General features: G+C 36.9%; 1 protein-coding gene and 1 long non-coding RNA gene across 3 annotated transcripts in view; one reads left to right on the top strand and one right to left on the bottom strand.

Moving 5' to 3' along the window:
- LOC149916584 (uncharacterized) overlaps positions 1-26,822 on the top strand; it is a 145,541-nt gene that overhangs the window by 94,187 nt on the left and 24,532 nt on the right. The window lies entirely within an intron of this gene.
- Positions 1,823-9,954, bottom strand: TRIM42 (tripartite motif containing 42). Its single transcript, XM_031596404.2, has 5 exons — positions 9,452-9,954; positions 7,789-8,495; positions 5,698-6,509; positions 4,802-5,029; positions 1,823-2,078 (listed from the first exon to the last, which is right to left on the bottom strand). The coding sequence occupies exons 1-5, from the start codon at positions 9,805-9,807 to the stop codon at positions 1,989-1,991; spliced, it is 2,193 nt and encodes a 730-aa protein (XP_031452264.2). The 5' UTR covers positions 9,808-9,954; the 3' UTR covers positions 1,823-1,988.

Here is a 26,822-nt window from a genome sequence, read left to right as displayed (position 1 = left end):
GTCGCCAGAGGCTGCAAAGGAATTTTATATAGTTGAAACAAGCAGCAGTCTCATCCATCTACACAGAAATATACCTAGAGAAATATCAGATGGGTGAGCTTCAGGGCAACTATGGACCATCAACAAAAATTCACATGTCCTTAAAATAGGCGTAAAATCTCACTGTCTGGGGAAGGGTTCTAAAAGGCCTAGAGTATTGAAGGAACAATCAGACTAACTATCTGGAAACCTCATTTAGATTTCCTCAAAAATCTAGCAGAATTTTTTAGACTGTGTGTGCTATTCAATTTTGAAGATCAGGTTACTTTTAAAGCATTCAAAATTAGCTGCTTAAAATCTAATACTCCTATAATTGATTAATATTTTTTGAAAATGCAAACCTCATTTGCCATTGATAGCTTTTACTCTTACCTAGTGACCACTGGGGCAGAGAAGAGGGGGACAATCACCTCCCTCTCCCTGCTGGCTTCCCTTCTTTTGGTGCAGCCCAGGATACTGTTAATCTTTTGCAAGAGCACACTGCTGGCTCATGTCCAGCTTTTCATCCCTCAGGATCCCTAAGTCCTTCTCACCAGGGCTGCTCTCAGTGTACTCATATCTGGGATAACCTTGACCCAAGTGCAACACCTTGCACTTAGCCTTGTTAAACCTTATTTACATTCTCATGTACCCATTTTTCAAGCATATCCAGGTCCCTCTGGATGGCATCCTTCCCTTCTGTTATGTCAGCAGCACCACTCAGCTGAGTGCCATCAGCAAACTTGCTGAAGGAACACTCAATCCCACTGTGTTGTTGATAAAGATGTTGGAGTGTACTGGTTCCAGGATGGGCCCCTGGACAGCACCACTTGTGACTGGCCTCCACCTGGGCATAGGCTGATTGATAACAACAATTCAACCATTTCTTTATCCACCTAATAGCCCACCCTTCAAATTATCTCTCTCCAGTTTAGAGATAAGAATGTGGTCTGATGTTAAAGGCTCTGCAGAAGTCCAGGTAGATGACACTGGTTGCCCTTTATCCACCGATGTCATCACTCCATCATAAAAAGCCACCATATTGATCAGGCCTGATCTGCCCTTGGTGGAGCCATCCTGGCTGTCCCAGATCATCTCCTCATCTTACGTGTGTCTTAGCATCTCTTCCAGGAGATTCTGTTGTATGATCTTTCCAGGCACAGAGATGAAGCTCTCTGGCCTGTAGTTTCTGGGTAATTCACATGTGGTTGGCATGGCTGAAGTCAAAGAAAGGATACCCTGAAACATCATTCCTGAGCAGAGAAGAACATTACTTATTACTCTTGATCATTTAAACACAGGAACTTCCTGTGGATCCAGTAACTCCTGCTCTGACTTCTTATTTTATTTGTAGCTACTTTATTTAAATTGATGCTCTGCATCTCACACAGGTGACCTTCATCATAGTCAAGTAAAGCTGACTATAATTAAGTGCATAAAGTTGTAAAGTTCTGTCTGCCTGCATTTTTGTGTTTGCTGTCCTACCCACTGCTAGCTTTGTTGTATGCATGCATGCTGAGTGAGGCCGAGACAAAAAACGTACCTACAAAGTAACATTCTGCAGTTTAAAGTATGAAAATCTCGGTATAGCCTCCTGCAGCTCTCTGAACTAGTACTGAGTGGCCTCAGAGGTAATAACAATTGTAATGTTACCTTACTGTATGCAAATATCTCATTATTTTCTTTAAAACTTTGCAGTTCCCTCAAGTAAATTGATCAGTTTTATACTATATTTTTATGTAAATCATAGTTTGTTTGTTTTTTTTTAAGGCCTTATTGCTACATTTAGAAAAAGAAAACATAATGAAAAGGGTATATTTTTATTATTATCATTTACCAGGAAGCAGTAAGTCTGAAGACTCCTAGGTTTCAGGTTGGTGACGTTGTTGGAAAAGGGGTTACTGCATAACAAAGCATAAGCGTATTCTTTTTGCTGCTGCTGAACTAGAAACCATGCCTTTGTTTGTTGTCTATCTCTTCAGTGTTTGTTGAGTATCCTGCATACTATTCTCAGTCCTCCATCTGTCTTGGATTATCTTGTGTTCACCTGAAGTAATTATCTGCAAGTAAAACACAAGAATATATTAAATTTCAGAATTTGTTATTTTGGGAATCAGATTTAATTAGTGTCTGTTTTCAAAAGAACTTGCCATTTACAGATGCATTTTCAAAGCTGCCAAGAGCCCATTTAATCTGTGTTGATCTTTGGAAAGTCTAAGTACCTCTATTTGAGAAGAAATGGAAATTGAACTCTTAAAAATCTTACATTGAATATGAGCAGACAGCGGCAAACATTTGATAGTGTTTAGTCCATTGATTAATGCAAAATATTAAGTTCTGGCAGCTAATCGTTTAGGGAAAGAGTTTCAGATACAATCACAGGACTTAGAAGCCTATGTCCTATTAGAAGTAATTTTGCATTTTGCTTCCAAGGTAATTTTGAGAAGTTTCCTTCCAAATGCTTCATTCACAGGAGTACAATGAGAAGTTAAACAAACAAAACCTAAAGAACCATTAATATTATCACTGTATCTGTGGTTGATAGTCTCGAGACTCATGTTAAAGAATATGAATTCTCTTGGCATTCATGGCAAGCTACTGTGGGCACCTGCTGTCATTAGGTAGAAGGGATGGGGTAGTGGGCAGCCCTTCCCAGAGCGACAGTACTAGGAGCAGCAGTTTCAGAGTTCCAGCATTTTTACTTCCTGGCTTTTTAACTGCCTCCTTAGTGTTTTTCATTCCTTCTCCTCTGGCAGAGGGCAGCTGAATCTTTCATCTCTGAAGCAACAAATTTTTGTCTACTCTCTTGAGAAGTTTTAAGGGAGCCATGAAATTCATCCTGAGGGGACTCCGCTTGCCTTGTGGTGCAGATTTGCATGGTTTGACAGGGCGGTTGTAATACAGCAGTTTGGTTGATGAAGCAGCTTTTGGTTTTCATCATTCATCCAGGGTCTTCAACGACCTCAATTCTTACTCAAAAATATCTGCTATATTGGCATTCTCTTACCAAGGGAAGTGTGGTAGAATTTCATCCATCAAATTTTAAACTAGAATTTAGTTGCCAGAATCATAAATATCTTGTGCCAGCTTAAATGGTCAAGTGTAACTCTCCTTCCCCCTAGTTGCTGCTTCAGAAGTGCATCTTCCAAATCTTGTGTCATCTGTGAGCCCCAAACAGACTTTAGATACCTTCAAGCACTTCCCACAGCCCTTCCTGTAGCAGTAGGAGGTTATGTTGTCAGTCAGCTTTGTTGATAAGTAGCACTCACATTGCTACTTGTTGAACTCAAGTAATGCCAACCATAACAGGTTCTATGATCATGCAGTGCAGATATAGTGTTTTACAGACTGCCAAATAGCTGATTTTGAGGAAGCTGTGATTAATCTGTAGGCCAATGATCATGACATTGGGCTATGAAGAGAGAAGTACTTCCCACCTTTTAGGAGTTCCCTCACTCCTAAAATTAGAGAGATTACGTTTTTCCATTTTGCTCGTGAAGCCTGCATGCAGACTTAGGAAATCTGGTCCTCAAGTTAAATATCAAAATATATTTGAATAACCTGTTTTGTGGAATTCAGTGTTTCAGGGTGCCAGTGGCACAGCATCAACTTTGTCGTTTGCCTTTTTAGAAAAGAAAATATGTATATAAGTCTGTTTCATTTCCTTTTGCCGTGGAACTCTTCTGTAAATTACAACAAATGTTATGTGAGTTTGTGTTTCTCTGGGATATTAATATGACTGTGCTGCCTAAAGAAAGAACAATTTTCAAAAGAAGGAATCAATATAGCATCTCAAAGTGTCAGATAAAAACAAAAAAATACCCTTTTTTAAGTGTAGGAATTGTAGCAGTCTAAGAAGGTATCATTTATCATTAGACCATGCCAAGTAAGTAGGATGTCTGAATGCTGTTTCAAAGTCCAAAACTCTGTAAATGTGAAAAGGGGCAACAGGGAACATCAGGGAACAGCACTTGATGCAGTGGACATAGGGAAAATACTTTAAAATGTGGTTGGAATCCTAGACTGGCACCTACCCTTCTTATGCAATTGCTTTTTTAATGTACTGCAGCTCCTCAATACACCCTTTACTAAAATTTTATCAAGGGAAAGGCATGAAACAAGTATGGGGTTTTTTTTGGTTTGTTTTTTTTTTTTTTTTTCCCCCAGCAAGAAAAGCTACAGATGATATCAGCAAGAAATTTGGGATGCAAAGAATGTTAAACTGAATTCAGTGTCTCAAATTTTGATGCCTTTTTGAAAACTTTCCTACTCTTTTTAACTTCTACCTTTTGAACAATTTTCTTTCTCTTCTAAAACCATGGTAGAGGAGCCTCATGGCCAAAGGTGTCAAAGAATATTCTTAATTTTTGTTTGGTCCCTCTCTCCCTTAATTATTGCCTTCTCTTTCTAGCATGAAAGTTTTTCAAATCTAATTCTTCCTACTTTTGTTCTTATGCGTTCAGAGAGATCAGTGTAAAGACTGTTTCAGACATGAAGTAATATTAATATTTATGACTACGTGGCTGATGTAATCATAACACAATCTCTGTTAGAAAAAAAACAAGAAACATTCTTCATAGGACAAGCAATTACAGCTAGGATGAACAATATATGGAAAAATCTAGTGTAACTATCAGCATTGCTTGCCTAGATAAGTGTGTAGTAATCTTTTATTCAAGTAGTATTCTTTGTAAATAGATGAAAAAAAAAAAAAAAACCCACACAAGTATGGAGGCCAGAATGTTAATATAACTCTACAAAGCATTGGAAGAATATGCAGTACCTTACAGCTCTCACTCCATTCTCCTTGACCACTTTTATTGACAGCACGGACTTTGAAAAGATATTCTGTATTTGCATCCAGATTATGTATCTCAAGGTTCTGCTGTTGTATTTTGCTTAGCTTGCCATCCAGTTGTGTCTGGACAGTGTTATCAGGACCAATACCAACAACTTCATAAAATTCTACCTCAAAGAAATCCACATCTTCTATAGGACAAGTCCAGTAAATCTGTGAAGAGAAAAAAATCTGTGGAGCACCAGCATGTACTGTTTTCGCTAATTTTCATTTTTGCCTTTTTTGAAAGGCTTCAGGTTAGCAGGTTTTTAATTTTAAAATGCTGAAGTGGCTGAAATTCCGTATTTGTGAGATACATGTTGGGAGATGAGCACCCTTCTGGGAATTTCACAGTGCTGTCTTCTAACACACTAAAAGTACTGAAGGGTGGGAGCAGTTGGTTCTTTGCAACATGCTCTTTTGATCTTATGCAACTGGCATCCTGTTCTTGTTAATATCTCTAATACATCATGAGGAAAATTACATAGACGTGATGTCACATTTGAAGGCCAAGAACAAGGATCAAATGAGTTGGTCTGACTTACAGATATTTAGATGCAAACATAGTAGTACACCTATTTCTTGCTGCAGTGGATCATTCCTTGTAAGATATTTATGACATATAAAATAATATAACAACCTTATTTAATATGGTAGGAAAGTGATGCAATTCAATTTATACCTCATTTTATCTCTAAAGGCAAGTTTAAAATGCACACTCTCCTATGCAAATGAAGTATTTGGTATTGTAGTCTTATTTATTCAAACTCTGACCCTAAGAGCCTGAAACATAATGGTAATAGTTAGTATTTGCATATATTTAGAATTTATTAGTGTCTTACTTTGGCAGATCTTGGGTAAACAACAGTCTGGTATATAACAACAGGGCCTGGCACTGGGAATGATTCTTTTTCCATAGGTTCTGAAGTTGGAAAGTTAACAATCTCTTCTTTTCTTGACGTTTCACAAGCTGCATCCCAAAATTCACACATTTTATTACTCTGTGTAGAATGATGGGGAGGTGTAGAGTTTGGTTTCCCAAGAGTGCTTTCAATTGGCGTGCCTAATTCAAGCAAGGAATTTAAGGATATGCTTTGGAGCATTGTTGATTGCTTGGCTTCATGAATGCTTGAAACACGCCTTGGAGTCATTATTTCTGGGTTAAAAGAGCGGGGATACTTTTCTCCTTTACTTTCTAACTGTTTTGTTTCAATAAAGGATGGTGAAAATCCCTGTAAAATGGCAAACAGTTCATCGAATTTGAAGTGCAGTTTCCTTAAGGGATCTTCTCGGATAAGTGGACTAGGCTGGAAAATGGAAGGAATTGCATCTTCTATTTCTTTCACCAAACAGTGTGCAGATTGCAGAAATACAACTTGACTTTCCTCCTTGAGAGCCTCTTCGGCATACTGGATAAGGCCATCCATATACGAGAGCTGGCTGAACGTATAGTTTATGTATTCTGAAATGTCTTTCTGTTTTTTAAGTTCAGTGTTTTCAAGCAACTCCATCATCTCTTTTTCTTGTTCATGTAGCACTGTATGTAGTTTTAAGAATCCATTTCTGATCTCCTTCCTTTGGAGATCCTTGGAGGTCTGGAAATTATTTTTTAACAGGGTAACTTCCATTAGATCATTATCAATTCCTTGGCGTGCTGAAAAACAAAACAAAATAAACAACAAACCTGTGGTCAGTAGATTCAACTTCATATTAAAATATAGTGGTTACAAGAAACAGAGTGATAGGTTGGAGTTTAAAGAAACTTCAGGCTTGGTAGAACATGGAACAAATGAGAATTCAGTATTTTTCTCACATCTCTATTGCTAGGTAGATCCAAGGGAAGTTGTTTGGGTTAAAATTTTCATATTTGGATGTATGAAAGTCAGGTAGCTTAATTGCTCCTTCATTATTATTCCTTCACTTATTTATCGTTCCCCAAGATGGGCTTGATGATTTTTAATTAATTACATGGGAAATCCTGAAACTTGATTTATAGTAACTCTGTATTATATTTGGAAATTCACTATGTCAGTAGCAAGCTAAAATAATTGTAGCAAATGTGACTGCATAGACCTCATTATGTCGTGGCTGACAGTACATTCCTCTGATAGCCATTATATGAAGGTATGATTTATTCTTCTGACACTAAAAATTGAAAACTGTGAGAGAGCAGAATCAAAAACACCAGAGGCTGACAGTAAATTTTGCTGTAGTGCAGCTAACATTTTGAAACAATGCCACATTACAGAATCCCATACAAATATTTTGTATTTTATTTTTTGAACTTTAAGACTGTTATGAAAATGCAAATTGAATGCTTCCAGTTACTTCTCACTGCATGTGGTTCACTTTTACCTTTCTGAATTTTATTTTCTTTGCAACTTCATTTGTCCCCAGCATTTGTGATGTTGTATGCAAAAACTGAAATATTTAAAAGAAATTCATAAAATCCCAGTCTCTGCACAGTCACTCAGTTGCTATGGATGAAGTCTTAGATAAAAGGAGGGACACTGCTGTGGTTCCTCAGAACAACGAGGCTGTCAGCATGATTATGGACATAATCATAATACTGACTGAAGAGAGGCAATCTGTAGTTTGCCTGCAGGGAAAAAGGCGTGTACTTCTGATTTAAAAATGCAGATGTAATTGGTGGCTGTTTCACGCCGGGTCTCACAGTACGAAATGAGTTTCTTATACGTAGATGCACTTTTCTGTTCCCATCTGACATACAAATCCTTCGTTCTCTGGTATTTGAGTCTGGCTCGTGGTGCCGTGCAATTAAAGGCTTGTTTCCTTTATATTTCAACAGTGGGAATAGTTTACCTTTCCGTCTCCTATGATGTGCAGAGAATTAACGCGGCTCATCAAGTGTATGTGCAAGTATCTTTCCTGACAAGGCACAGGGAAGCATAAGAAGCAGCAGAAATACAAACCTTGTTTAAATTTTGCAATTGTATTGGAGAGAGAAGCAGCCTCTCTTGAACATGCAGCTGCCAAGGGAATGGTCTCGTGATCATTGTGCAGCGAATTCTTGCAGAAACCACAGATCAGTTTGTGGTCATCCAGACAGTATTCAGAGAGGTGTGAGTTGCAGTGCAGTAAGCATGCCCACTGTTCCTTATCTTCTTGACATGTGTTGGTGAAAATGTGGTCTTGAGCACCACTCTCAGTATGATATAAATGCAGACATTCACTGCACATGTTAATTCCACATGTTCTACATCTTTTAGTTGCCACTCTTCTTCTCTCCCTGCAAGTTTCACAGTAGACTGGTCTTTCACTGTGGTCAAATCTCCATTTCAGAATGCCGTGTCTGCGCATGTATTTCTTGGCTAGTTTTGCTTTAAGGTAATTTTTCCTCAGCTGAATTTTGTTTGTGTTAGGGAGACAGTGAGCTTTGTTACACACTGGGCATATGATGATATAATAGTTTTCTGTTGCTTCAGCTTTGGTCTTGGTTTTTATTATGCATTTCTCACAAATGCAGTGATTGCATGGCAGCATAAGCGGCTGGAGAAATAATTGTTTGCACAGTGGACAGGAGAGCTGATCGCGAAAAGCCTGGTTGGAGCCTTTCCTTTCTGGTACACTGACACGTGCATTATTTCTAGTTCTTAATCTTGATATGACATCTGTTGACCTAAAGAAAATGAAATTGAAAAAAAAAAACCCAAATAAATGAAAATAAAAGAACAGAACATTAGCGTACAATCTAAGAAACAGAACGATAAAATAAGCAGTTCCACCTTGCGTCCCAACCGTCCTTTTATTCTGACTGGTATTTTACTTAAACTAAGAATTCATTTTTTTAAATTTTCCTTTTCATAACTATTTTGCTATATTTGAATGATGTTGCCAACAATGTGCATAGGCAGAAATCTTACTTTTGTCAAGTCTCTCTGAATTTGTTGAGTTACTGCTGGTGTCTACTTAAGATAGCAACCCACATTTACATATGATCATCCTAAATTTTAGTCATTTAAAAAATCACCCATTCATGATTTCTGATTTTTAAAATGAATGAAGGTTATTCTTAGTAGCAGTCTTACGTCATTAAAATTTAGGCAATTAATATGAAAGAATCAAAATTTAAATATTTTTATTAAAATTAGAGTAATTATTTTATTTTAGAAATAATTGATCCTCTGTGTTCTCTTCAAATCTTTATTATCCTAGCTTTCCTCTTAGCCTGAGGACATTATTGTATAAAAAAGAGTGTTACTTTTATAATGATTCTGTTTTATGTATCATTGGCAAAGAGCGTCACTATTCAGGATGTACACCTGATTCTGGGACACTACAATCTGGTCTTCTGCCATGCTTCAGTTTAGCATCCATGTTGGTATTGCTTTCCTTCCCATCTACTCTGCCCAGATGTTCAGCCATGCTATTTTTCTTCTTGTCACTCTAGAGAATGGTAGAGAAGGGAAAAAAAAACGTTTTTTCTGCTTCTAAAAAAGAATGATATCCTGTGGTTTGAAGTAGCTCCAGTGAGGCACTGAATCATATGCTCCTAAATTCAAGACATCCATTAAGATGTAATGAAAATTAGGAAAATAGGAACCTAAGAAATTAAAAGCCCTTGATCTCACTTACTGAACAGTCCCTGGTGCTCTTGACTGCTGTTGTTCATAGACAGATTTTCCGCAGCATTTGCTTGCATAGTATTGGCACGCTGAATTCTCACCACCACAGCAGCAGCATTTACAGTCTGGGTCATTTGAGCAAGAGCAGCAGCACCACCAGCAATTTGCATGCTCTGAACATGAGCAGTGGCAGAACTGGTAAGGTTTGTCTTCTTCATATGGGCATGGGAAACAGCTGCAGTTCTGCTCACTGGTAAATAGGAAGCGCCAACACAGACAGCATTCTTTCTTTCTTCTGTGGCAAGTCAGATAACAGCAGTTTGAGAAACATGGGCAGGCTGAAAAGGTACATCCATTTTCATCCATCTCTCCATTATATAGCTGAAAGAAAGTTCATTTATCCTTTTAGCTTCTCTGTAAACTATTGCAGTTGGGCTCCTACAAGGCAAGAGGTCTGACTCGAAGGTCAAGGCCTGTGTTGTGGGCAGTGCATGTTGTTCTAAATGGAATGTGATGTCACAGTGATGCATTCAAATAAGGATACAGGCAGAATTTTATATGCACATTTATACACGTTTTATACATGCTTAATATGCTGATTACAACATCTATATATCATGACACTTATAATTGTTCTTGAATTCCTAGACAGCATTTACCTCTCTCACCACTAATAGCATGAGTAGTTTATGCACTGGGATTCCCAAGGCAACCATCTTGTTAGGGCTACATGCTTTACAGTCATTTTATTAGCTTCAAATATAGCTACCACACGTAAAGGAAACGTACACTTGAAATGCGTCTTCAAGTGTATCCTTTTATCTGTAATTGTTTTTGTCTGCCAGTGTTGATGCACTTAAACAATGTATGGTATTTGAACCTCTGAGACTTGGGGAAAGGAACTATGCTTGGAGCACAAGTTCAATGCCCATTCATGGTGGACCTGCATTTTTCCCCTTTAAGTCCAAGTGTGCTTCTTCACCTCCCTTAACCTGACCGCTCTTCTATAAACACAATATCAGACCTCATTCTTTAGTTACTTCATATTAAGCACCCTTTTCTTCTTTTGTTTAATTAATTTATTTGAAGATTTAAATAGTACTTTTGTCTATTTGCAGAGATTATAATTTTAGATAAAAATGAAATTGTTGTAAAGAGTACATGAAATTCTCAGAAGTGCGTACTAGTAGTTTACTGTAATGATTACATCTAACTGAAACAAGAACTCCCCACTAAGTTGTCTGCAGCTGACATCTGAAAGAGCATGTTCTCTTACTGAAAACTTTATAGAACAGTTGTATCTGTACGATACATACTCAATAATGCTGCCTTTTAAAAGTGGCTGCTGTACTTTATGTATCTGAGTTTTTCTGAAATTTAGTAATTCAGCTTGTGATAATGGGTTAATGTATAACTGGGAATTACTAAAATGGGTCTTGACATAGTTTATTGTAAAAGCTCCTTTGATCCTATTTGCTGAAAGTCTGTTCTACTTAAAGAAAATTTATTTCACTGATCCAGAGCCTTACAGACTACAATGGCTGTGTCATTATGTGCAGCCATCTACATGGATGGGCCATAATGGGTTCTTTGCAGTGGTTATAGTCTATTATGTCAATCAGATTTTCACACAGAAGTCTTAGATGTGTGCTGAATGGTATAGCCTGGACATTCAGTGGATGTTGTTTGTGCCACTTGTCTTTCTAGTTTTATCAGCAGTAAGACTTTTTTGCTGTGCATATTTAATTTTATCAGATTGAATGGCTTTTGCATTCAATTAGTAGGAATATATCTTGTGATGCTTGTCTGTTTTTCTTTTGCAAATATATTCATTATGAAACATGGTGGTTTTTTGTTTGTTTGTTTGTTTGTTTTTTGTGAAAAAGAAAGCTGGTAGGGTAAGAAAAGAAAAAAAGAATATTAGTCATGTGTCCCATATGCTAATATTTAGTCACTGTTTTCCAGTTTGGCATAATAAGGAGGCTAATAGCAACTTGTATCATTCTTAGGAACATATACTTATTGATTCATTGGTTCATTGATTCTCTGTGAGTTGTATTTTTCTACTTTATCTTAGACTTCTTTCGCTTCATTGCCCCATGTAATTCCCCTAAACCATATTCAGTGCTCCACTTTTTTTGCTTACTAACACTACTCGCCTCAGCAACTTGGTTCCTGTGTTGCTCAGTGTACAGGTGATCTCTGTAACTCTGTGTAGACATACACCCAGTTCTAAGTTGGTCTCATTTCATTAGCATGTTTGTTCTTCTCTAACAAATATTGAAGGATGAAATCAGACTGGCTGATTGAATTAGATGCAGTTGCCTCAACCATACTGCCAGACTTCTAATAATGTTTGGAAACATGTTTCTCCCTATTCATGCCTCTCCTGTGATTAGTTCTTATGATAGCTAGGCTGTGATGTGTTTGACTGCATGCTTAAAAAATCATAGCATTTCATGCCCTTTTGCACAGATCTCAAAGGGACTAAGTGAAGGCTAAAAAATGCCTTAGATGATGTATTTGTCGTCGATATTAAAAAATTACAGTGGCATACAGTTACTGCAGTCTGCATGCAGAGTCTTTCACAACTTAGTTCTCGTTCCTGTTTAGCCTTGTTGTTTTCACGTGTCACTGTCACAATGAGAATCTTTTCATTCTGTGGCTCAAAGAAAAGCTTGGGAATGTTACATGATGACTGAAAACACTAGATCTGTACTATATATCTACCCATACCAGCTGATTTGACTCCAGGCTTTGCGTACTTGTTCAGGTGACTGCTTGTGTCCCCTCAACCTAATATTTGTTGCTGTTCTGAGTCACTTGCAGTTCCCCTCCCACTCCTTGCCTGGGGACTCCTCCTCATGTTCTGACATTATGAGCTGGCTTTTTCCCAAGATACAGGTGTTCGTCTCCTTAACGTGAGGGTTTATGTTGCTGTTGTGATGAGAAAGATGATAATCAAATATTTTTGCTTGAGTGCTTCACCTGAGTCTTAGCACAAACCCTAGTAGCTGCAAACAAGGCATAAAAACTGCTGGATCACATAAAAGTGACTATGTGGTTGCAAACCAAACTTATTTGTGTTTTTTCTTTTTAAAAATATATAAAATGCTGAGATAACTAAAATTAAATTTGTTAAAACATGACTGGTTAAAAGGAAAAAAAAAATCAGCAAAAATTCACTCCATCACATTGTCTGGGAAAAGAGGGAAAATAACACTGAGGTGAGTGGAGTTGGGAAAAAAAGGCTTCATGGATTTAGGCAGTGGATTACATAGGGAGCTGAAGCTGTTCTAAGCAGAAGTTCCCTACTGTTGTGAAAGGATTCGAGTTTTTCCTTCATCCCTAAGAAAACAGCTGAGAGGGTTTATAATAAATGTAAAAAAAAAGTGCTTTTTAAAGAACTCATGATGAGGAAAATAAAGCTCCTGGCATGGTTTGCAATTAAGATTAGCAGCTGATAAAGCAAAAGAGCAAGTTTTCCATAACTATGAGTGTAAACACTTCATATTTGATTGAAACCTGAAGGAAGTGTTTGCTGCTTGTATACCCCTGCAGAGAGAATGGGAAATAGGCCTGCCCACATGCTCTGCAGAGATGAAAATGCTTTTTGAGCAAAGCTGCTTGCTGAGTATCTAGTCCTACAACTGAATTAATACATTCAATCAAAACCTGAACTATTGTGTCTTCAATTGTATGTTCAGGATTGCTGTTGTTTACCCTTTGCATTTCCTGAGAACTCCACAGTTAAAACAGGTTTACCTCTTCTATGAGAATATAACAAAAAACATTTGTGCCATGGTATAAGTCTTATCTCTAAGCTTTTTCCTAGGAAGATTCAGGATGTCCAGTGGAAATCCTGCTTCTTATAGGTGTAACAATGTTCCTTAAGCTGTTTATATTTTGGATATTCTTCTGTCTGGTATTTCGAAAACGCATAGCACTCTCTAAAAAAAATGTCCTACCTTATGTAACACAAAGGAGTTCTCTGTTTAAGGTTCTCACTATGTCGTCAGAAATGAGGGAGAGAGAATTCTGCCAAAATGCTTAGGTTGCTATACTAACTATTTAAATTTTTTTTTCCCTAAAGGATTTTTTATCATTGTATCAGGATGTTAAGCGAAAAATGATGCGTCATTTAGTCATTGGGTTTACAGTTTGAGGTGATTATAATGGAATTAACTTAATTTGCTGTCTCATTGTTGGATTGAGAAGATACTGCATAATTGGTAGCTAGCGTGCTCCATATCTGCCTCAGTAGGATAATCTGCCTCAATAATCTGCCTCCATCCATAGATGGATTAATTTAACTGGACTTCTTAGTTCGGCGGCTGTTTCTTTTATCTTATATATGTAAGATTACAAAGAGAAAGATGATGTATGTCATGCTATAGCAGGATAGTTGAGAATCAAGAAATAAAAACTTCCATTTGCATCAAATCTGCTGCACATTATAGGGACTATTTTATCAAAGCAAAATGGTACGCTAGGGCAGAGCATTACTCACCAAGTTCATAAATTGGGATCTAAAAGCTGAACTTCTATCACTTGGAAAATCATTTTGCTTGGAAGTATACATCAAAGAAATGAGCATGTTTTTTGAAATGATTTTTCTTATTTGATTTAAATAAATGTAGTACTCTTTTCATTTAAGAAAAGTCTTAGGAATAGTTGTCCTTTTTTTTTTTTTCCCAATTAATTTTTAAGAATTTACCAAGAGGCTTGTACAGTGAACTTTATATATACAAGTGAGTCACTTTTAGTACATGCTGCTTGTGGAAATACGTAATGAGTCACTTAAGTCTTAAGATGAATTTAGTATTTTAGTTTTGATCATTTTTACAAATATATTTTTACCTCTCCTATTCTCATTAAAATCATTTTGTCACCAGAACAGAATATTGAGTGGTGAGGAAAACTGAAGTTGAATCAAAGCATATCATTTCCTATTTATTTCATATGAAAATGCTGATGTGCATAAGAGCTGTGTGTCAGAAGTATCAGTGAACTATGATTTGATGAAAATGAATCCATTCGACATTAACTGATCACACACAAGAAGGTTTTAATGAAATTGCTCTGATCAGACCACAGCTCAGAAGAAAAATTTGCGAGGCAGCCTTTGTCTGCCTACAGACCATTCTACTTTGCCTGCTTCTTGTTTCTCTTAGCAGTATTTGTATAGCACAGTAAGGAGGAGTTAGGAGGACGACATTTTTTTAGTGTTTTTTTTCCTTACCTTAGAACTAATAAATAATAGCAATAAATTCTAACAATGAAATGAATGAATGAAAGTTGGTAACACCTTTTAACGTTCTGTAATCTACATATAGCTGCAGCAAAGCCTGGAGGTGAAAATTAGTGTGTCTGCTTTTTAATCTGAACTTTGTCTTGGTTTTGACTTGCCTGTGGTTGCAGATGTTTCAGCAGGAGACCTACATGCAGAAGAAAATATAACATTGACCTAACTAGGGCATATTCACAATGAAGAGAAAGCACAGAGGTCAGCTTGTGGTGACAGCAGGGGGAAATGATAGGTTACACAGAGATGTGCCTTTTGTTCTTGAAAAAAACTGTGTCCCTTTAGCTCTTGCCTTGTATTCCTAACCCTCCTGCCCTGTGATGCTCCCATCTTCCCCTACATGCAGCACTACAGGAAGGTTTTTATTAACCGTAATCTGTATTTATGGAGTTGTGTGAACTGGAAAGCAAAACCAATCTTGTAATCTTTTTTCTTTTCTTGCCAGTTGAAAGCTTACAAGATTTAAATACAAGATTTGTAAAAGAAGCTGAAAATGAAGTTAACGTAAAACACAAGATACCAAAAAATGTGTATGGTCAGATACAACCAAGAACCTCAGACCATCACAGTAGAAAATAAAAAATGTTTTGAATTTAGCAGTAACATTCTAGTATTCTTGACATCAGAGTTCCATAAATTCTATAATTGCTTGGAGGAAGAGAGAAAAAAAAAAAAAAAAAAAAAAACACCAAAAAACAGAAATCAGAATGATTCCTGACAAATTCTTTCATGACTTGTTTGAAGTAAGATGCACAATCTTCACCTCAGAGACGCACTTCTAAAAAAGAATTGATCATACCTATTGATGAATTCTCCCAGACTTTCACTGTAACTTGACTTATAACAGCAAAACACAGCTTGATTTCTTGCCTATGTTAAAAAGATCAATGTAAAGTCAGTTTTACAAAGACTTACTCATGGCTATACAATAGTTTATGTCTGCTCAATTTAATATATTGTAGACAAAGACAAATTTCAATAGTTGCAAAGTTTGTGCACCAGCTAGCTGGAAAGTGCTCTTATCTGTAGTATTTTTAGTACAGGATTCTATCAGTGGTGTACTTAAATGATGAGATTTTGAAAATGCATCATTTCAGATGTCCTTAATAACATTATTTTTTTTAATTAGTGTTGTTAGCTGATTTTTGTCCTTCCCAGCCCTTCTGAAAATCCTTCTGAGGGTTTTCAAAATGATGCAAATCTGGGAAAAAGTCAGTTTTTTTCTTTCTCATGGCTTTGAAGCCTAAAGAAAAACTCTTTAAATGAAAAAGGTTTGCCTAAGGAAAATTAAAAGACATACCAAGTAGCCTTTGTAAAGTTCTAGTTCAATGAAATGAAGATGAAAGCTTTCCATTTCAAGGATTTATAATCATTTCTTTAAAGATAGTTACTGTGATTATGTGAGTATGTATGTATCTATGTAGTGAATCATTCTGTGGGGAAGAAAGATGGTTTAGAAACAGTAGTTTTAATAACTCACCAGAACGAAAATGAAAGTAAAATGTGCAAAACATCTTTATTCTCTTTTTATTCCTGTGGTATCTGTGTTCAGTTGCAATTAAACAAATTTGTGGCTTTGTCCGGTTCAGTCATTTTGTTGAAGGGATACAAACGTAGGGTAACAGCTGTTTAAAAAGGCATCTATCTAGTTATTTTGTATGACTGAGGTCCCATGGAAGACCCAACTAAGCTCCAACATAACTGAAAGCCAGAATGCACACTTAATCTTTCTGGATTTTGTTCGCCTCTATTCTGTCCTTCACTTTCTTGTTGTCTATCCTGTCGCAGGTGAATCAGTGCTGGTTGGATACCAGCCTGTGATCTCTCCGTGGGGAAGTAGTGAAGCTCTTTGTAGCTTCCATCATAGAGCTGGATTTCTTTGATTTCTGGAGATTTTGATTTCTATTTCTGCTACACTAACATGCCGCTGCACTTTAACCCTGAGTTTGACTAATTTTAAGTCCAGAATTTCCCAAAGTACTGAGTCAGTGTGACGTCTGTTTTCTTTGGTAATTTGGTTCAGAAATGCATTTTCCTCATACTCCCTATGTTAGTCCTAAGTGCTCATTAGGGCCGTGCATCGAGATCCTATAATCGAATAACCCAGATGCCAGGAAAGCTGGGGAGGTAGAGCCATATAGGCATGTCAGATTGTTAGGGGGATAACATAAGGAGACTTTTCAGGTGAGAACAGAGGAGAGCCTAGATGAAAATAGGGCTGATAGTTTGTTTTTTTGAGCTGAAGAGAATATATAAGGAGGCTGAAAAGATGAAACTGATTTGGGAATTAGGGTCTTTTGATGAAGTGATAAAAGATGCTTAAAAGAGAGAAATCCATTCAATATATATATATATATTTAATGTAGGAAAAATATGATTTAGAAGAGTAAGAAAAACATTTCTAAAAAATATGGATACTAAATTACATACTAAAGATGTGTATAATTTGTGCTTCAGGGTAACTGAGACTTTGACGCATGCAAATTGAATGTTTTTCAAAGCCATATTTTTTGACTACTTTTGTCCAAAACCTGAAGAATATTACTATAGTTACTATTCCTATTCTTCAAAAGGATCAATATACATCTTCACTTGTTTGATCAATGATTGAGAGTTGAAAGTAAAACATGATGCTGCAATTGAAGCAGGAGAAAATTATTGCCTATAGTATATGCTGTGTAGTTATATTTATGTATCAAAATCAGTACACTCTCCTGTAAGTGTGTGTTTTATATATATAAATACATATTTTTTAGGAGTCTTGCAAAATTTAATACATTTCTATCACTTTCTGTATGGTAAAACAAAGTTAATACAAAAGTAACTTCTTTGCAATTCTATATTTTTTTATAGTTGCCTTTATTTCAATCATCCAAGGGAAACAACAAATTAGTACAAAAGATACATAATTTTGACTGATACAAACAGATATCTAGGTATTTAGATATTGTAGAGGACCAGTGGAAAGGCGAGACGTGACAGATATCCTGCGTGTTTGTAGGAAATTGGAAGATCTCTGAAAGGAGACCCCACTTGTTTTATTTCACAGAATCACAGAATGGCCAGGGTTGGAAGGGACCTCAAGGATCATGAATCTCCAACCCCCCCTGCCACACGCAGGGCCACCAACCTCCACATTTAATGCTAGACCAGGCTGCACAGGGCCCCATCCAATCTGGCCTTGAACACTTCCAGGGATGGGGCATCCACAGCCTCTCTGGGCAGCTGTTCCAGCACCTCACCACTCTCTCTGTAGAAATTTCAATCTATTGTATGTTAATATATAATGATATATTAAAGATTCTTCTATTCATTCTCAAAATTGAGTAATTACACTTTCTGTTGCTAGTATCAAAGGGAGTTCTTGGTTCTGAATTTTCAATTTAGTTGAAATTAGATGCTTTCTATGATTGCTGCTTCGAAATCATGAGAGGAAGATACTTGTACAGAGAAGTTGTACAAACACGCAACTTTGGCCAGCTGTGAGGAACTTTTAATTTGAGGAAGGAGTGAAGAAACAATTATTACTAAACAAAACTTAGTGGAAAGACTATGTTTAAGAGCTGCGTAACTTAGAGCATTTTTTTTAAGGGAGTATGGGGTTTGCAGACTATCCTGAAAGAAGTAGTTGTGATGTTTTCATTCCTTATGTCAGATTGGATCCAGCAACTGGATCTGGTTGCAATGTTTTATCTGTGCTTTTATCAGTGCTACAAATATGTCTTTTGAAATAGTTGTATTGGCTAAAACATAGGCAACTTATCCTTTGCTTTTTTATTAAAGAAATTAAATCTTAATTTGATTTCCTTCCTAGAATGTAGAAAAAATAAAGCCCTGTTAAGATCATTCCTAGTTAAACATTTGCTGGAATTCTAGCTATTAAAATGAAATCTTCCAGACGAGACACTTGCAGGATTTTTGTTGTTGTTTTTCTGAATTCCATATTGTTTTAGACCATGCACAGTGAATGTGAAGGACTGCACTGTTCCCTATCAGACTAAACTTACTATAGTGAGGACATTTTGGCATAATTGCATTGAACTATGGTGTAAAATCAACATTTTACTGTTTTGAAATATGGCATAGCAATAAATGGTGATTACAGACAACAGCAGCATAGTAGAATCATGTGTCACTCCTTTGTTTTTCAAGCTAAGCTACTTTGCATCGAGAGCTCAATTGCTCCCCAACTGTGTGTTCTCCTGCTTTATCCATTGCCCTCTTTTCTTGAAGTTTAAACCAGGGACGTACTTTTAGAGATGAATGAAGCACTGCTGTGCATGACAGAAGCTGAGCCTTTAGCAGTCTAGAACAGTGATTGTGCAGAGACACAAGATAGTGATTTGTGTACTGTTATTACAGCAGGAGACAGGATAGGATTGCAGTAGCAGTAGCTAAAATGTCGCAGCAGCACTATTGGGTAGAATCACCTGAATGCAGCTGTAGTGAAACAGGAACTTCCTACACAGAATCTGAAGCGAGACTGGGGAATAGAGGAAATAATGCATTTTCTTTGAGAGCCAGACAGAATTACTCTATTTTTCCCGTTTCATCTGCAACACATTAACAATAGTCTGGAATGTAGTCATTGGTACAGCAGAGATGTACATTTTAATTTCATTTTACTTGTCTGTTCATCCCCCTTCTCAAACTGAAATACTTGTTAATTTAAGGAGTGGCACGCTGCTCTATATTAAATCATCCATTGGAGCTTTGAGATATTAAATAAATTATTACTACGTTCAGAAATATGCCAAGTTGCAATGCAGGTTGAGGAGAGGATGTATTTTTTAGCATTGAGTAGCTGGCAGTAGGATAAAAATTCATTTATACATGAGTAAAATCCTCTTAGTGAGTGTAAGAACTCCTGGTCCTTTCTTAACTGTATCAATTGGGAGCATAGGAACTGCCATATTGCATCAAACCAGTCATTTGTCTACTGCAGCACCCTCTTGCCAGCAGTGACCAAATGATTTAGAAGGTGAGGGAAAACCTGTAAAGAGGCCAGAGTGAGAAATGGTGATTGTGAGAAAAGCATTTTTCTTCCTGATTTCTGTTTTGTTTTTGACACAATAGAAAAGGTTGAAATAAAGCCCCAAAGCACTTGTTTGTGATGAGATTTTAAGTTCTCATTCGAAAATTCATAACATGTCAAAAAAACCTTAAACTGCTTAAGTAGGAAAAAAGGTGGTGTCCAGGTGCATTAAAATTAGTGTTTAATACCATGTAAGAAGAAACTATTCTTGTTTACCGTAAAAGAATGTATGTATTGCTGCCTCTCCCTCTTTCCATCTGGTGCACCCTTGCCAACCGACTTCTTCCACAGCTGGTAAATGTGCCTTCTTCGCTTTGAAGATACACTGAGATATTCTGCTTCTCAGCTTTCAAAGGGGGATATCTCCAGGGACACTTGATGATTTGCCATTGTCTACAGCGAGTCTTGGGACTATATGCAAGCTTAAGAACTAAACACTTAGTGCAGAGCTAGCTGAGTAGGTCAGAATTTTTCCATCAGCAGTGCTGAACTACTGTCTGTTGGAAGGTGGTAGTGAGAAAATGTTTTTATGGTACCAAACAAACCATTAATCGGAGATGATCAAAATCTCTTAATAGAACCTAAATGACAAAAATGGAACAGATAGCTCATTTCTGATGGAAAAAGTCTCATCAGACTGATTTGTAGATGCGGAAGACAGGAACAAAAAGTAGCTATTAAATCCCTCCAGAAAGGAATAGGGTCTTTGTGGTACTGGTGACTATAGTGGATATTGCTTCAAACTGAACAGTACTGCCTTATAGTGAATATCTTGGTTCACGTACTGACATTTATCCATCACTGTATTAGAATACAGAAATTGTTCTGCAGTTGAGGTGAGTTAATACTCAACCAAGCCCCCTTCTTTCCAAGTTAATATTCTCGGAAGTTGGATTGAGAACTATTTCTGTCTTACAATCCATTACAACTTCAGCAAGCTTTTTGTAGTGAATACAAAAGTGGAGCTCCAACAGCACTGAGGCAGACTGCCTCTGTCCAGTCTACTTTTTGGTCATCCCTCAAATGATGTTCTTCAGTCACCTGGAAAATTTTAAATGAAAGCTATTTTTTTTATTATTATTATTTTTTTTTTCCCTGGGTGGTTACTGTTTTTAGGTGGCAGTCCAGTTCCCCACACATTTCAGTGTTGTGTTTTACTGTCCTTTGTAAACCAATCTCTGTATTTCATGTTTTCTCTTGTTGTCCTCATTGTTGTCAGTGAAACACAGTGGACTTTTTACGTATGACTTGAGCAGTGGAGAGGTTGATTGACTAGATTGCCAGGTAAACACAAGAGAAGAGGGACATGACTAAAAGAAGAGATAACATGTTCAAAACAACAAGCACCAGCAAAAAAAAAATACCCAACCCCTCACAAAAGGAAAAAAAAAAAATCAGAACAGAGAATATATTCTGGCTAAAGCACTATAATACAGAGAAATACAATATCAGTAATGACTTGCATTCCTGCAGTATCTTTCATCTGGAGTTGTTTAGAAACATTACAGAGATCTCATCATTCATCCCCCTAAAGCAGTCGCCTTTCAGGTGAAGGTGAGGAAAAAACAGATTAGAAAGATATTGAGAAGAAGGATAGCTAAAATCTAGGAAAAGAGGGGCAGAACAGGCTAACCCAGTTTTCAAGAAAGTTTTACAAATCGTGCTACTCAAAATCAAGTCGTGGCTCTGCACTGAAAATGAGGATATTTCTTGATAATATATATTGTGCCTAGGCATCACCTTGGGACAAACATACTGTGGTTTCAGCTGTGTTTATGCTGGAAGACCTAGTTTACTCTCGGCTGTATTTTGGGACTGGTACTGTCACTTGCAGGTGTCATATCCTGATCATACCCCAGTTTTCTCCAGGGAAGGGCGGTGAGGGAACTCTGATCTCTAGCCCCCTTTTTGGACTGAGAATATAATACACCACAAAGGAGACTCATGGGTCACTTCAAATTAAAATATTTCAGATATAGTTGAGAATATAAAACATCGTTTACTCTCTTTTAAAACAGGAAAGAATATTAAGGCAGAACCATATTCTACCAATTGTATCCAACTGGATTAAAAATCTGACGGACTTGTGAGTTGAGAGTTGAAGATGGTTCTTCATATTGCAGGTTCAGGGTCTTTCAAGTTTACCCACAAACTGAAATTGCAATTGTGAGAAAATACTCAGTGGGGGAAATTGCAGATATAGGCAGTCCTATTTTGAAAATAAAGTGTGTTTATCTCATTGTAATTCATAAACACGGGCTGTAGGACTCCTGTTTGTATATTTCATATTTGTAAAGCATGTAACTTTATTTTGCAGTCAGGAAGTGAAAGCTGCCTTATCCTGTATAAAGCAGAGACTGCTATAGGTCAAGGAATAGGATTTCATTGTGTTTCAGTGAATTTGATAACTTAATTAGGAGCACTGGCGATTTAATACACATTCAACTGGTTAATGTTGTAGGCAGCTGTACTCTGCCACATGGTGGCATAAAATGGGACAAACATTTAAGCTTCAGCTGTACTGATTTTTGTATTCATCATGTGCAGTGTGCTGGGTGTGCGTGGGCTGCTGGAGAAAATTCTATCCGAGCTGCTGCATAGCTGTGTCTGAATGCTGACTGATTACACCTGCCACGTTTCATTTTTAGACAGGTTGATATTAACCTTCTATACTATGAAGTGTCATTCTCTTTCATGGTGCCTTAGACAGAGTTCCTGAGAGGATCCCTCATGTTACTGCCTTAAAAAAAAATAAAGGCAGAAGGGCATGCACTTTATAACAAAGCGATACCAAAGGATTTGAATCTTCTCCACATCTCCTTGCACTCTTATCCTGCCACCATTCTTTCATCATCAAGATATTCTGTCTGGAGTGTAATTCAATTTTAAGTAGAAGCTACAAAGCTCTCATATATCCCCATCTCTGCTAGTACATGAAATGAAGATCCATGCAGAGCCAGGAGATACGTGCGTAGTACTCTGCATCTGAGAAAATCAAGTAACTAATGCTATGGCAGGAGCCAGGTGAGTGGGGCTGGAATCTTTTCAGTGGTGTGCAGCAATAGAACAAGGGGCAAGAGACAAGAACTGACACAGGCAGGGGAAGTTCCGTACAAACACGAGAAAGAGCTTCTTTACTGTGAGAGTGACAGAGCACTGCAACAGGCTGCCCAGACAGGTTGTGGTCTGCTTCTCTGGAGATATTTAAAACTCACCTGGATGTTTTCCTCTGTGACCTGCTGTAGGGAACCTGATTTAGTAGAGGAGTTGGACCAGCTGATCTCCAGAAGTCCCTTTCAACTCCTGTGAATCTGTGATTTGTAAAGCTTGATCTTTGTTCTTTTCTTACAAACAATTCAGTTCGTTGAAATGCACATGGAAGACATTTGCAGTGAGGTCAAGGATGTGACAGAGTGAAGTTCTCCAGATGTCAGTGCTGCTGTGGTAGGAATAGAAATGATCTCTTTCTCTCTCTCTCTACTACTTTTGCCTCGAACAAACAAAAAGTTATGTTTCTATAGGAAGCAAGTTTTTATTATTTGAAAGCAGACCAGCTGTTTCTAAAAGAGCTCTGTTACTTTTAAGCAAATCTGCTTACTGTAAGAGATAACAAACACCTATAGTAAATATTTAGGGGATGTGATTTATAACAAACTCAAGGTAGTCGATCTAGTTGTGGCATCAGTCTCCTATATCTTAGCTTGGAAATGAATAAGGTTAATTTATTTGTTAGATATTTAAAGCCAGCAGCCTGTTGGACTTTTGTTTAGCTTGTGACCTTGGGTGATATTGGTATGTTTCAAGACAGATATCAAAATTAGTTATTTAATGATAAAGGATGGATCAGAGGTAGTAATTAACATCAAGTTATCAGCCTTGTCAATGGGTGTAATTTGTTAAAGGCAAATACTTAACCTTTCCCAGGGTGGAATGAAAGAGCAAGTGAATATATAGTGACACTAGTAATAAGGAAAATCCGAAAGGATTGTTTCTTGTGCAATTCAGCATGTCAATGGCATAATGTCTTAAAGTGCTGCAAAAAACTTGGCATAAAAAAAGAAAATTAGAGGGAAAAGGGTTTTTTGTTTGTTTGTCTATTTTGACATTATAGTCCTCAGTCCAGTTACTCTGGGAATAAGAGTTGAAAAGAATCTGATAATGTCATTTATGGAGAGCACCTCCAAATCTGCCTGACACTCAAAAATCAACAAATTGCTCTGGGTCAAGGGGGTTGTTGCAGTTATGGTACTATGGTTAGGCTGCGGTTGGACTTGGTGATCCTTGAGGTCCCTTCCAACCTGAGTAATTCTATGATTCTATGAAATCACATGTGAAGAGTAGTTTCTTTCAATTTCTGAAAATTAAGCTGCTTTGTTACAGTACTTTTAGAAAAATGCAAGATGATTTCCACCAAGGATTTGCTTCTCTAGCACATCAAGTCTTAGTTATGCCTTTGCTGACTTGATGTCAGCTGTATGTCGCAGCAGAGATCAGTTAACTTCTCATGGAAAGCTGACATAATGATTTCTTTACAAACTTGATATGGGGCGGAGATGGAAAGCTCGTATTTGGAAAAGACCTTAAAGATCATTAAGTCCAACCACAAGTTGACTGCTTATCTGCAGAAGAACTATATGGGGCATCAGTGTTTTGGAACACAAGTAATTCAATTTGAAGTTGCCCTACGTGTTACAAGACCTGATGCTTATCATAGGGGAAAATTATTCGTGTGGTTTTTAATCAAATCAGGATCAAAACATTTGATTTTATAAATGAAAATAATCAGCCATCAATGAACTATATATGCAGGGTCAGCGCAATACTAGAACCTTACATAATGTCCATAAACACAGATTCCTCAACATCATTCTGTAACTAATCTAAGCAATTTGCAGAGGTGGAGTGCCAGCAGAGCAACTTCTGATGGTGCTAGACCAAGATTTGATGGTGCTATCTTCCTCTTTCTCTCTTCCTATTGCTAAAGACTTTTTTTTGTAGCTTTTTACCAGCTCACTCCTCATTTGTTTCAAAAGTGTCTCCATTGGTGTTTAATGTGGCTGACAGCTGTTTTTCTCAATATTGTCAGTTTTAGGGTAGATGACTGTTTGGGTCTGTATGCTCACACTTTGCTTTACCAGGTGTTCTGCCAAAAAGGAGGTTCTCTAATTTTTTTCATCAGTATATTGTCAGGCTCAATGATACCAGCCCTGGATTCAGAATTTGTATCTACTGTCTGGCTCCAGTACAGAAAAGATCCCTAGAGCAGGGCAAAGGAACCAAACTGTTATTTATGCTTATCTAATTATGTGTCTATCAGAAGCCTTGTCTTTTCTGTTTTTTCTTTTTCTTTTTTTTTTTTTTTAACATAAGTACATTTTCACTGCCTCATCTAGTTTATTCAGTGTCAAAGTGAAGTATTAGATGTTTTACTCTCTTTTTGATATGAGCCTTAAAAATTATAGATGATTCTATTTCCTGGATCTATATTATTGAGGAGTAACAAAACTCAGACTCATCACTCTCCTGTAAATACTCTCAGGGATGTGGACATGAATGATGACTTTTGGTTGATGAACTATAAAATTTCTGAAAACTAGGGACTGGAGATTTATAATCTTGTCTTGTGCATATTTTCTAATTCACTTTTGCCAGTAATTCCCCACTACAGTAGTCTTACGTCTTTCCTTGTTTTTAAAGGCATTTTAATTTAATCCATTTCCTCGTGTCGTCAGATTAGGAGAAACTTGTGTTCGCAGTGTAGAAAATGTAATGTTCAAGTTCAAGATCTAATTAATTGTTAAATACCTTCAATATATGTCCATTTCTTTAAATCCATACTCTCTCTGAAGTTTACCTGTGTTTGTAATAAATTCTGATCAGTTATTGAGTATTTAGTAAAAGAGAAGATTTGGAGATTTTCTTTTTCTGACTCAGATATTATATGTTCCTTGAGATCAGAGGAAAGTGGGATGTTTTTAGACTAAACACATAAGCCCAAGATTTCATATTTGATAGTTGATTTCACCTACTTAAGTATCCAATAAAAATGTGATTTGCTGGGAGTAATGGGCAGTAACACTGCAAAAATCAGTAAAATCAAACTGTCACCATATTCAGTTTCTGAAATTGGGTATAAACAAAATGAAGCAGAAATTAAATAGTAAGAATTCTCTCTGGCCAAACTTTTTCAAAAGTGGCATGTAAATTACTTATGCATTCACTCACAATGTTTTTCCTATCTAAGCTGCAGCCTGTGTTTTGAAATGCCAACATGGTAAAGAGATTTTCCATTTCTCTTAAATATGATAGGCAGTTATGGATCTAGATTTTCAATTTTGTGCACAATTAAAGATTGCAGATAGGCCCCTGCAGTTGTGGGCAATTTGTAGCTGCAGTTAATGTAACCATGCATAACATGAAAATCATACTCTGATCCTTGTGCACGTATAAATCACCATCTGTACCCCAAATCACTAAAAATCTGTGCAGTTCTTTTTTCTTAATTAGGCAAATGCAAGTTTTGTTTCCTGTGTAACAGCCAACCAGACACACTGTAACTCAAACTCCACAGCTGTCTCCATCTTCTTTAGCTAGAATGCAGATTTTACAGAAACTTGTATGATAACATTTGCAATGTTTCCATGGCTATTCTATGTATGCTATACCATCATGTTGATGTAATACTTTTTAACCATTTTTTCCTAGTATATAAGTAAAACACAACTCCTTTGATTCTGAAAACTACCAGTTGGAAGTGAAGTTCTAGTGATTTATTCACTTGATTTGTTTTTCTTCTGTACAATTTTTTCCCCCTCCCCTCTGTTTCTCTTTTATAATTCAAGCACTTGGATGAAAACTGTTCCGAATACTTTATTTTTTTTTCAGTTTGTAAATAGCTTTTTATTTTTCTCCTACTTTGGTAGGAGAGGGCCATGTACAGATCTAAAATCTCCAGGACAGCAGATTCAGAGGAAGTTAGACTTTAAAAGCTATAACTGTACTTGCAAGAGTTGTTCATAGAATCCTGTAACACTTGAGTTG

The sequence above is a fragment of the Phasianus colchicus genome, chromosome 10, assembly GCF_987193195.1.
Source record: "Phasianus colchicus chromosome 10, bPhaCol1.hap1.1, whole genome shotgun sequence".
Taxonomy (NCBI): domain Eukaryota; kingdom Metazoa; phylum Chordata; class Aves; order Galliformes; family Phasianidae; genus Phasianus; species Phasianus colchicus.
The sequence above is the reverse complement of the archived record's forward strand: the minus strand, read 5'-3'. Positions and strand labels throughout refer to the sequence as shown.

Coding starts and splice junctions, on each gene's coding strand:
- TRIM42 (XM_031596404.2), bottom strand. CDS start 9,807: ATGGATGAAAATGGATGTACCTTTTCAGCCTGCCCATGTTTCTCAAAC. Junction 8,496..9,451: donor AGAGCACCAGGGACTGTTCA/GTAAGTGAGATC, acceptor CATTTTCTTTAG/GTCAACAGATGTCATATCAA. Junction 5,030..5,697: donor TTTACCCAAGATCTGCCAAA/GTAAGACACTAA, acceptor TTCTCTTCACAG/ATTTACTGGACTTGTCCTAT.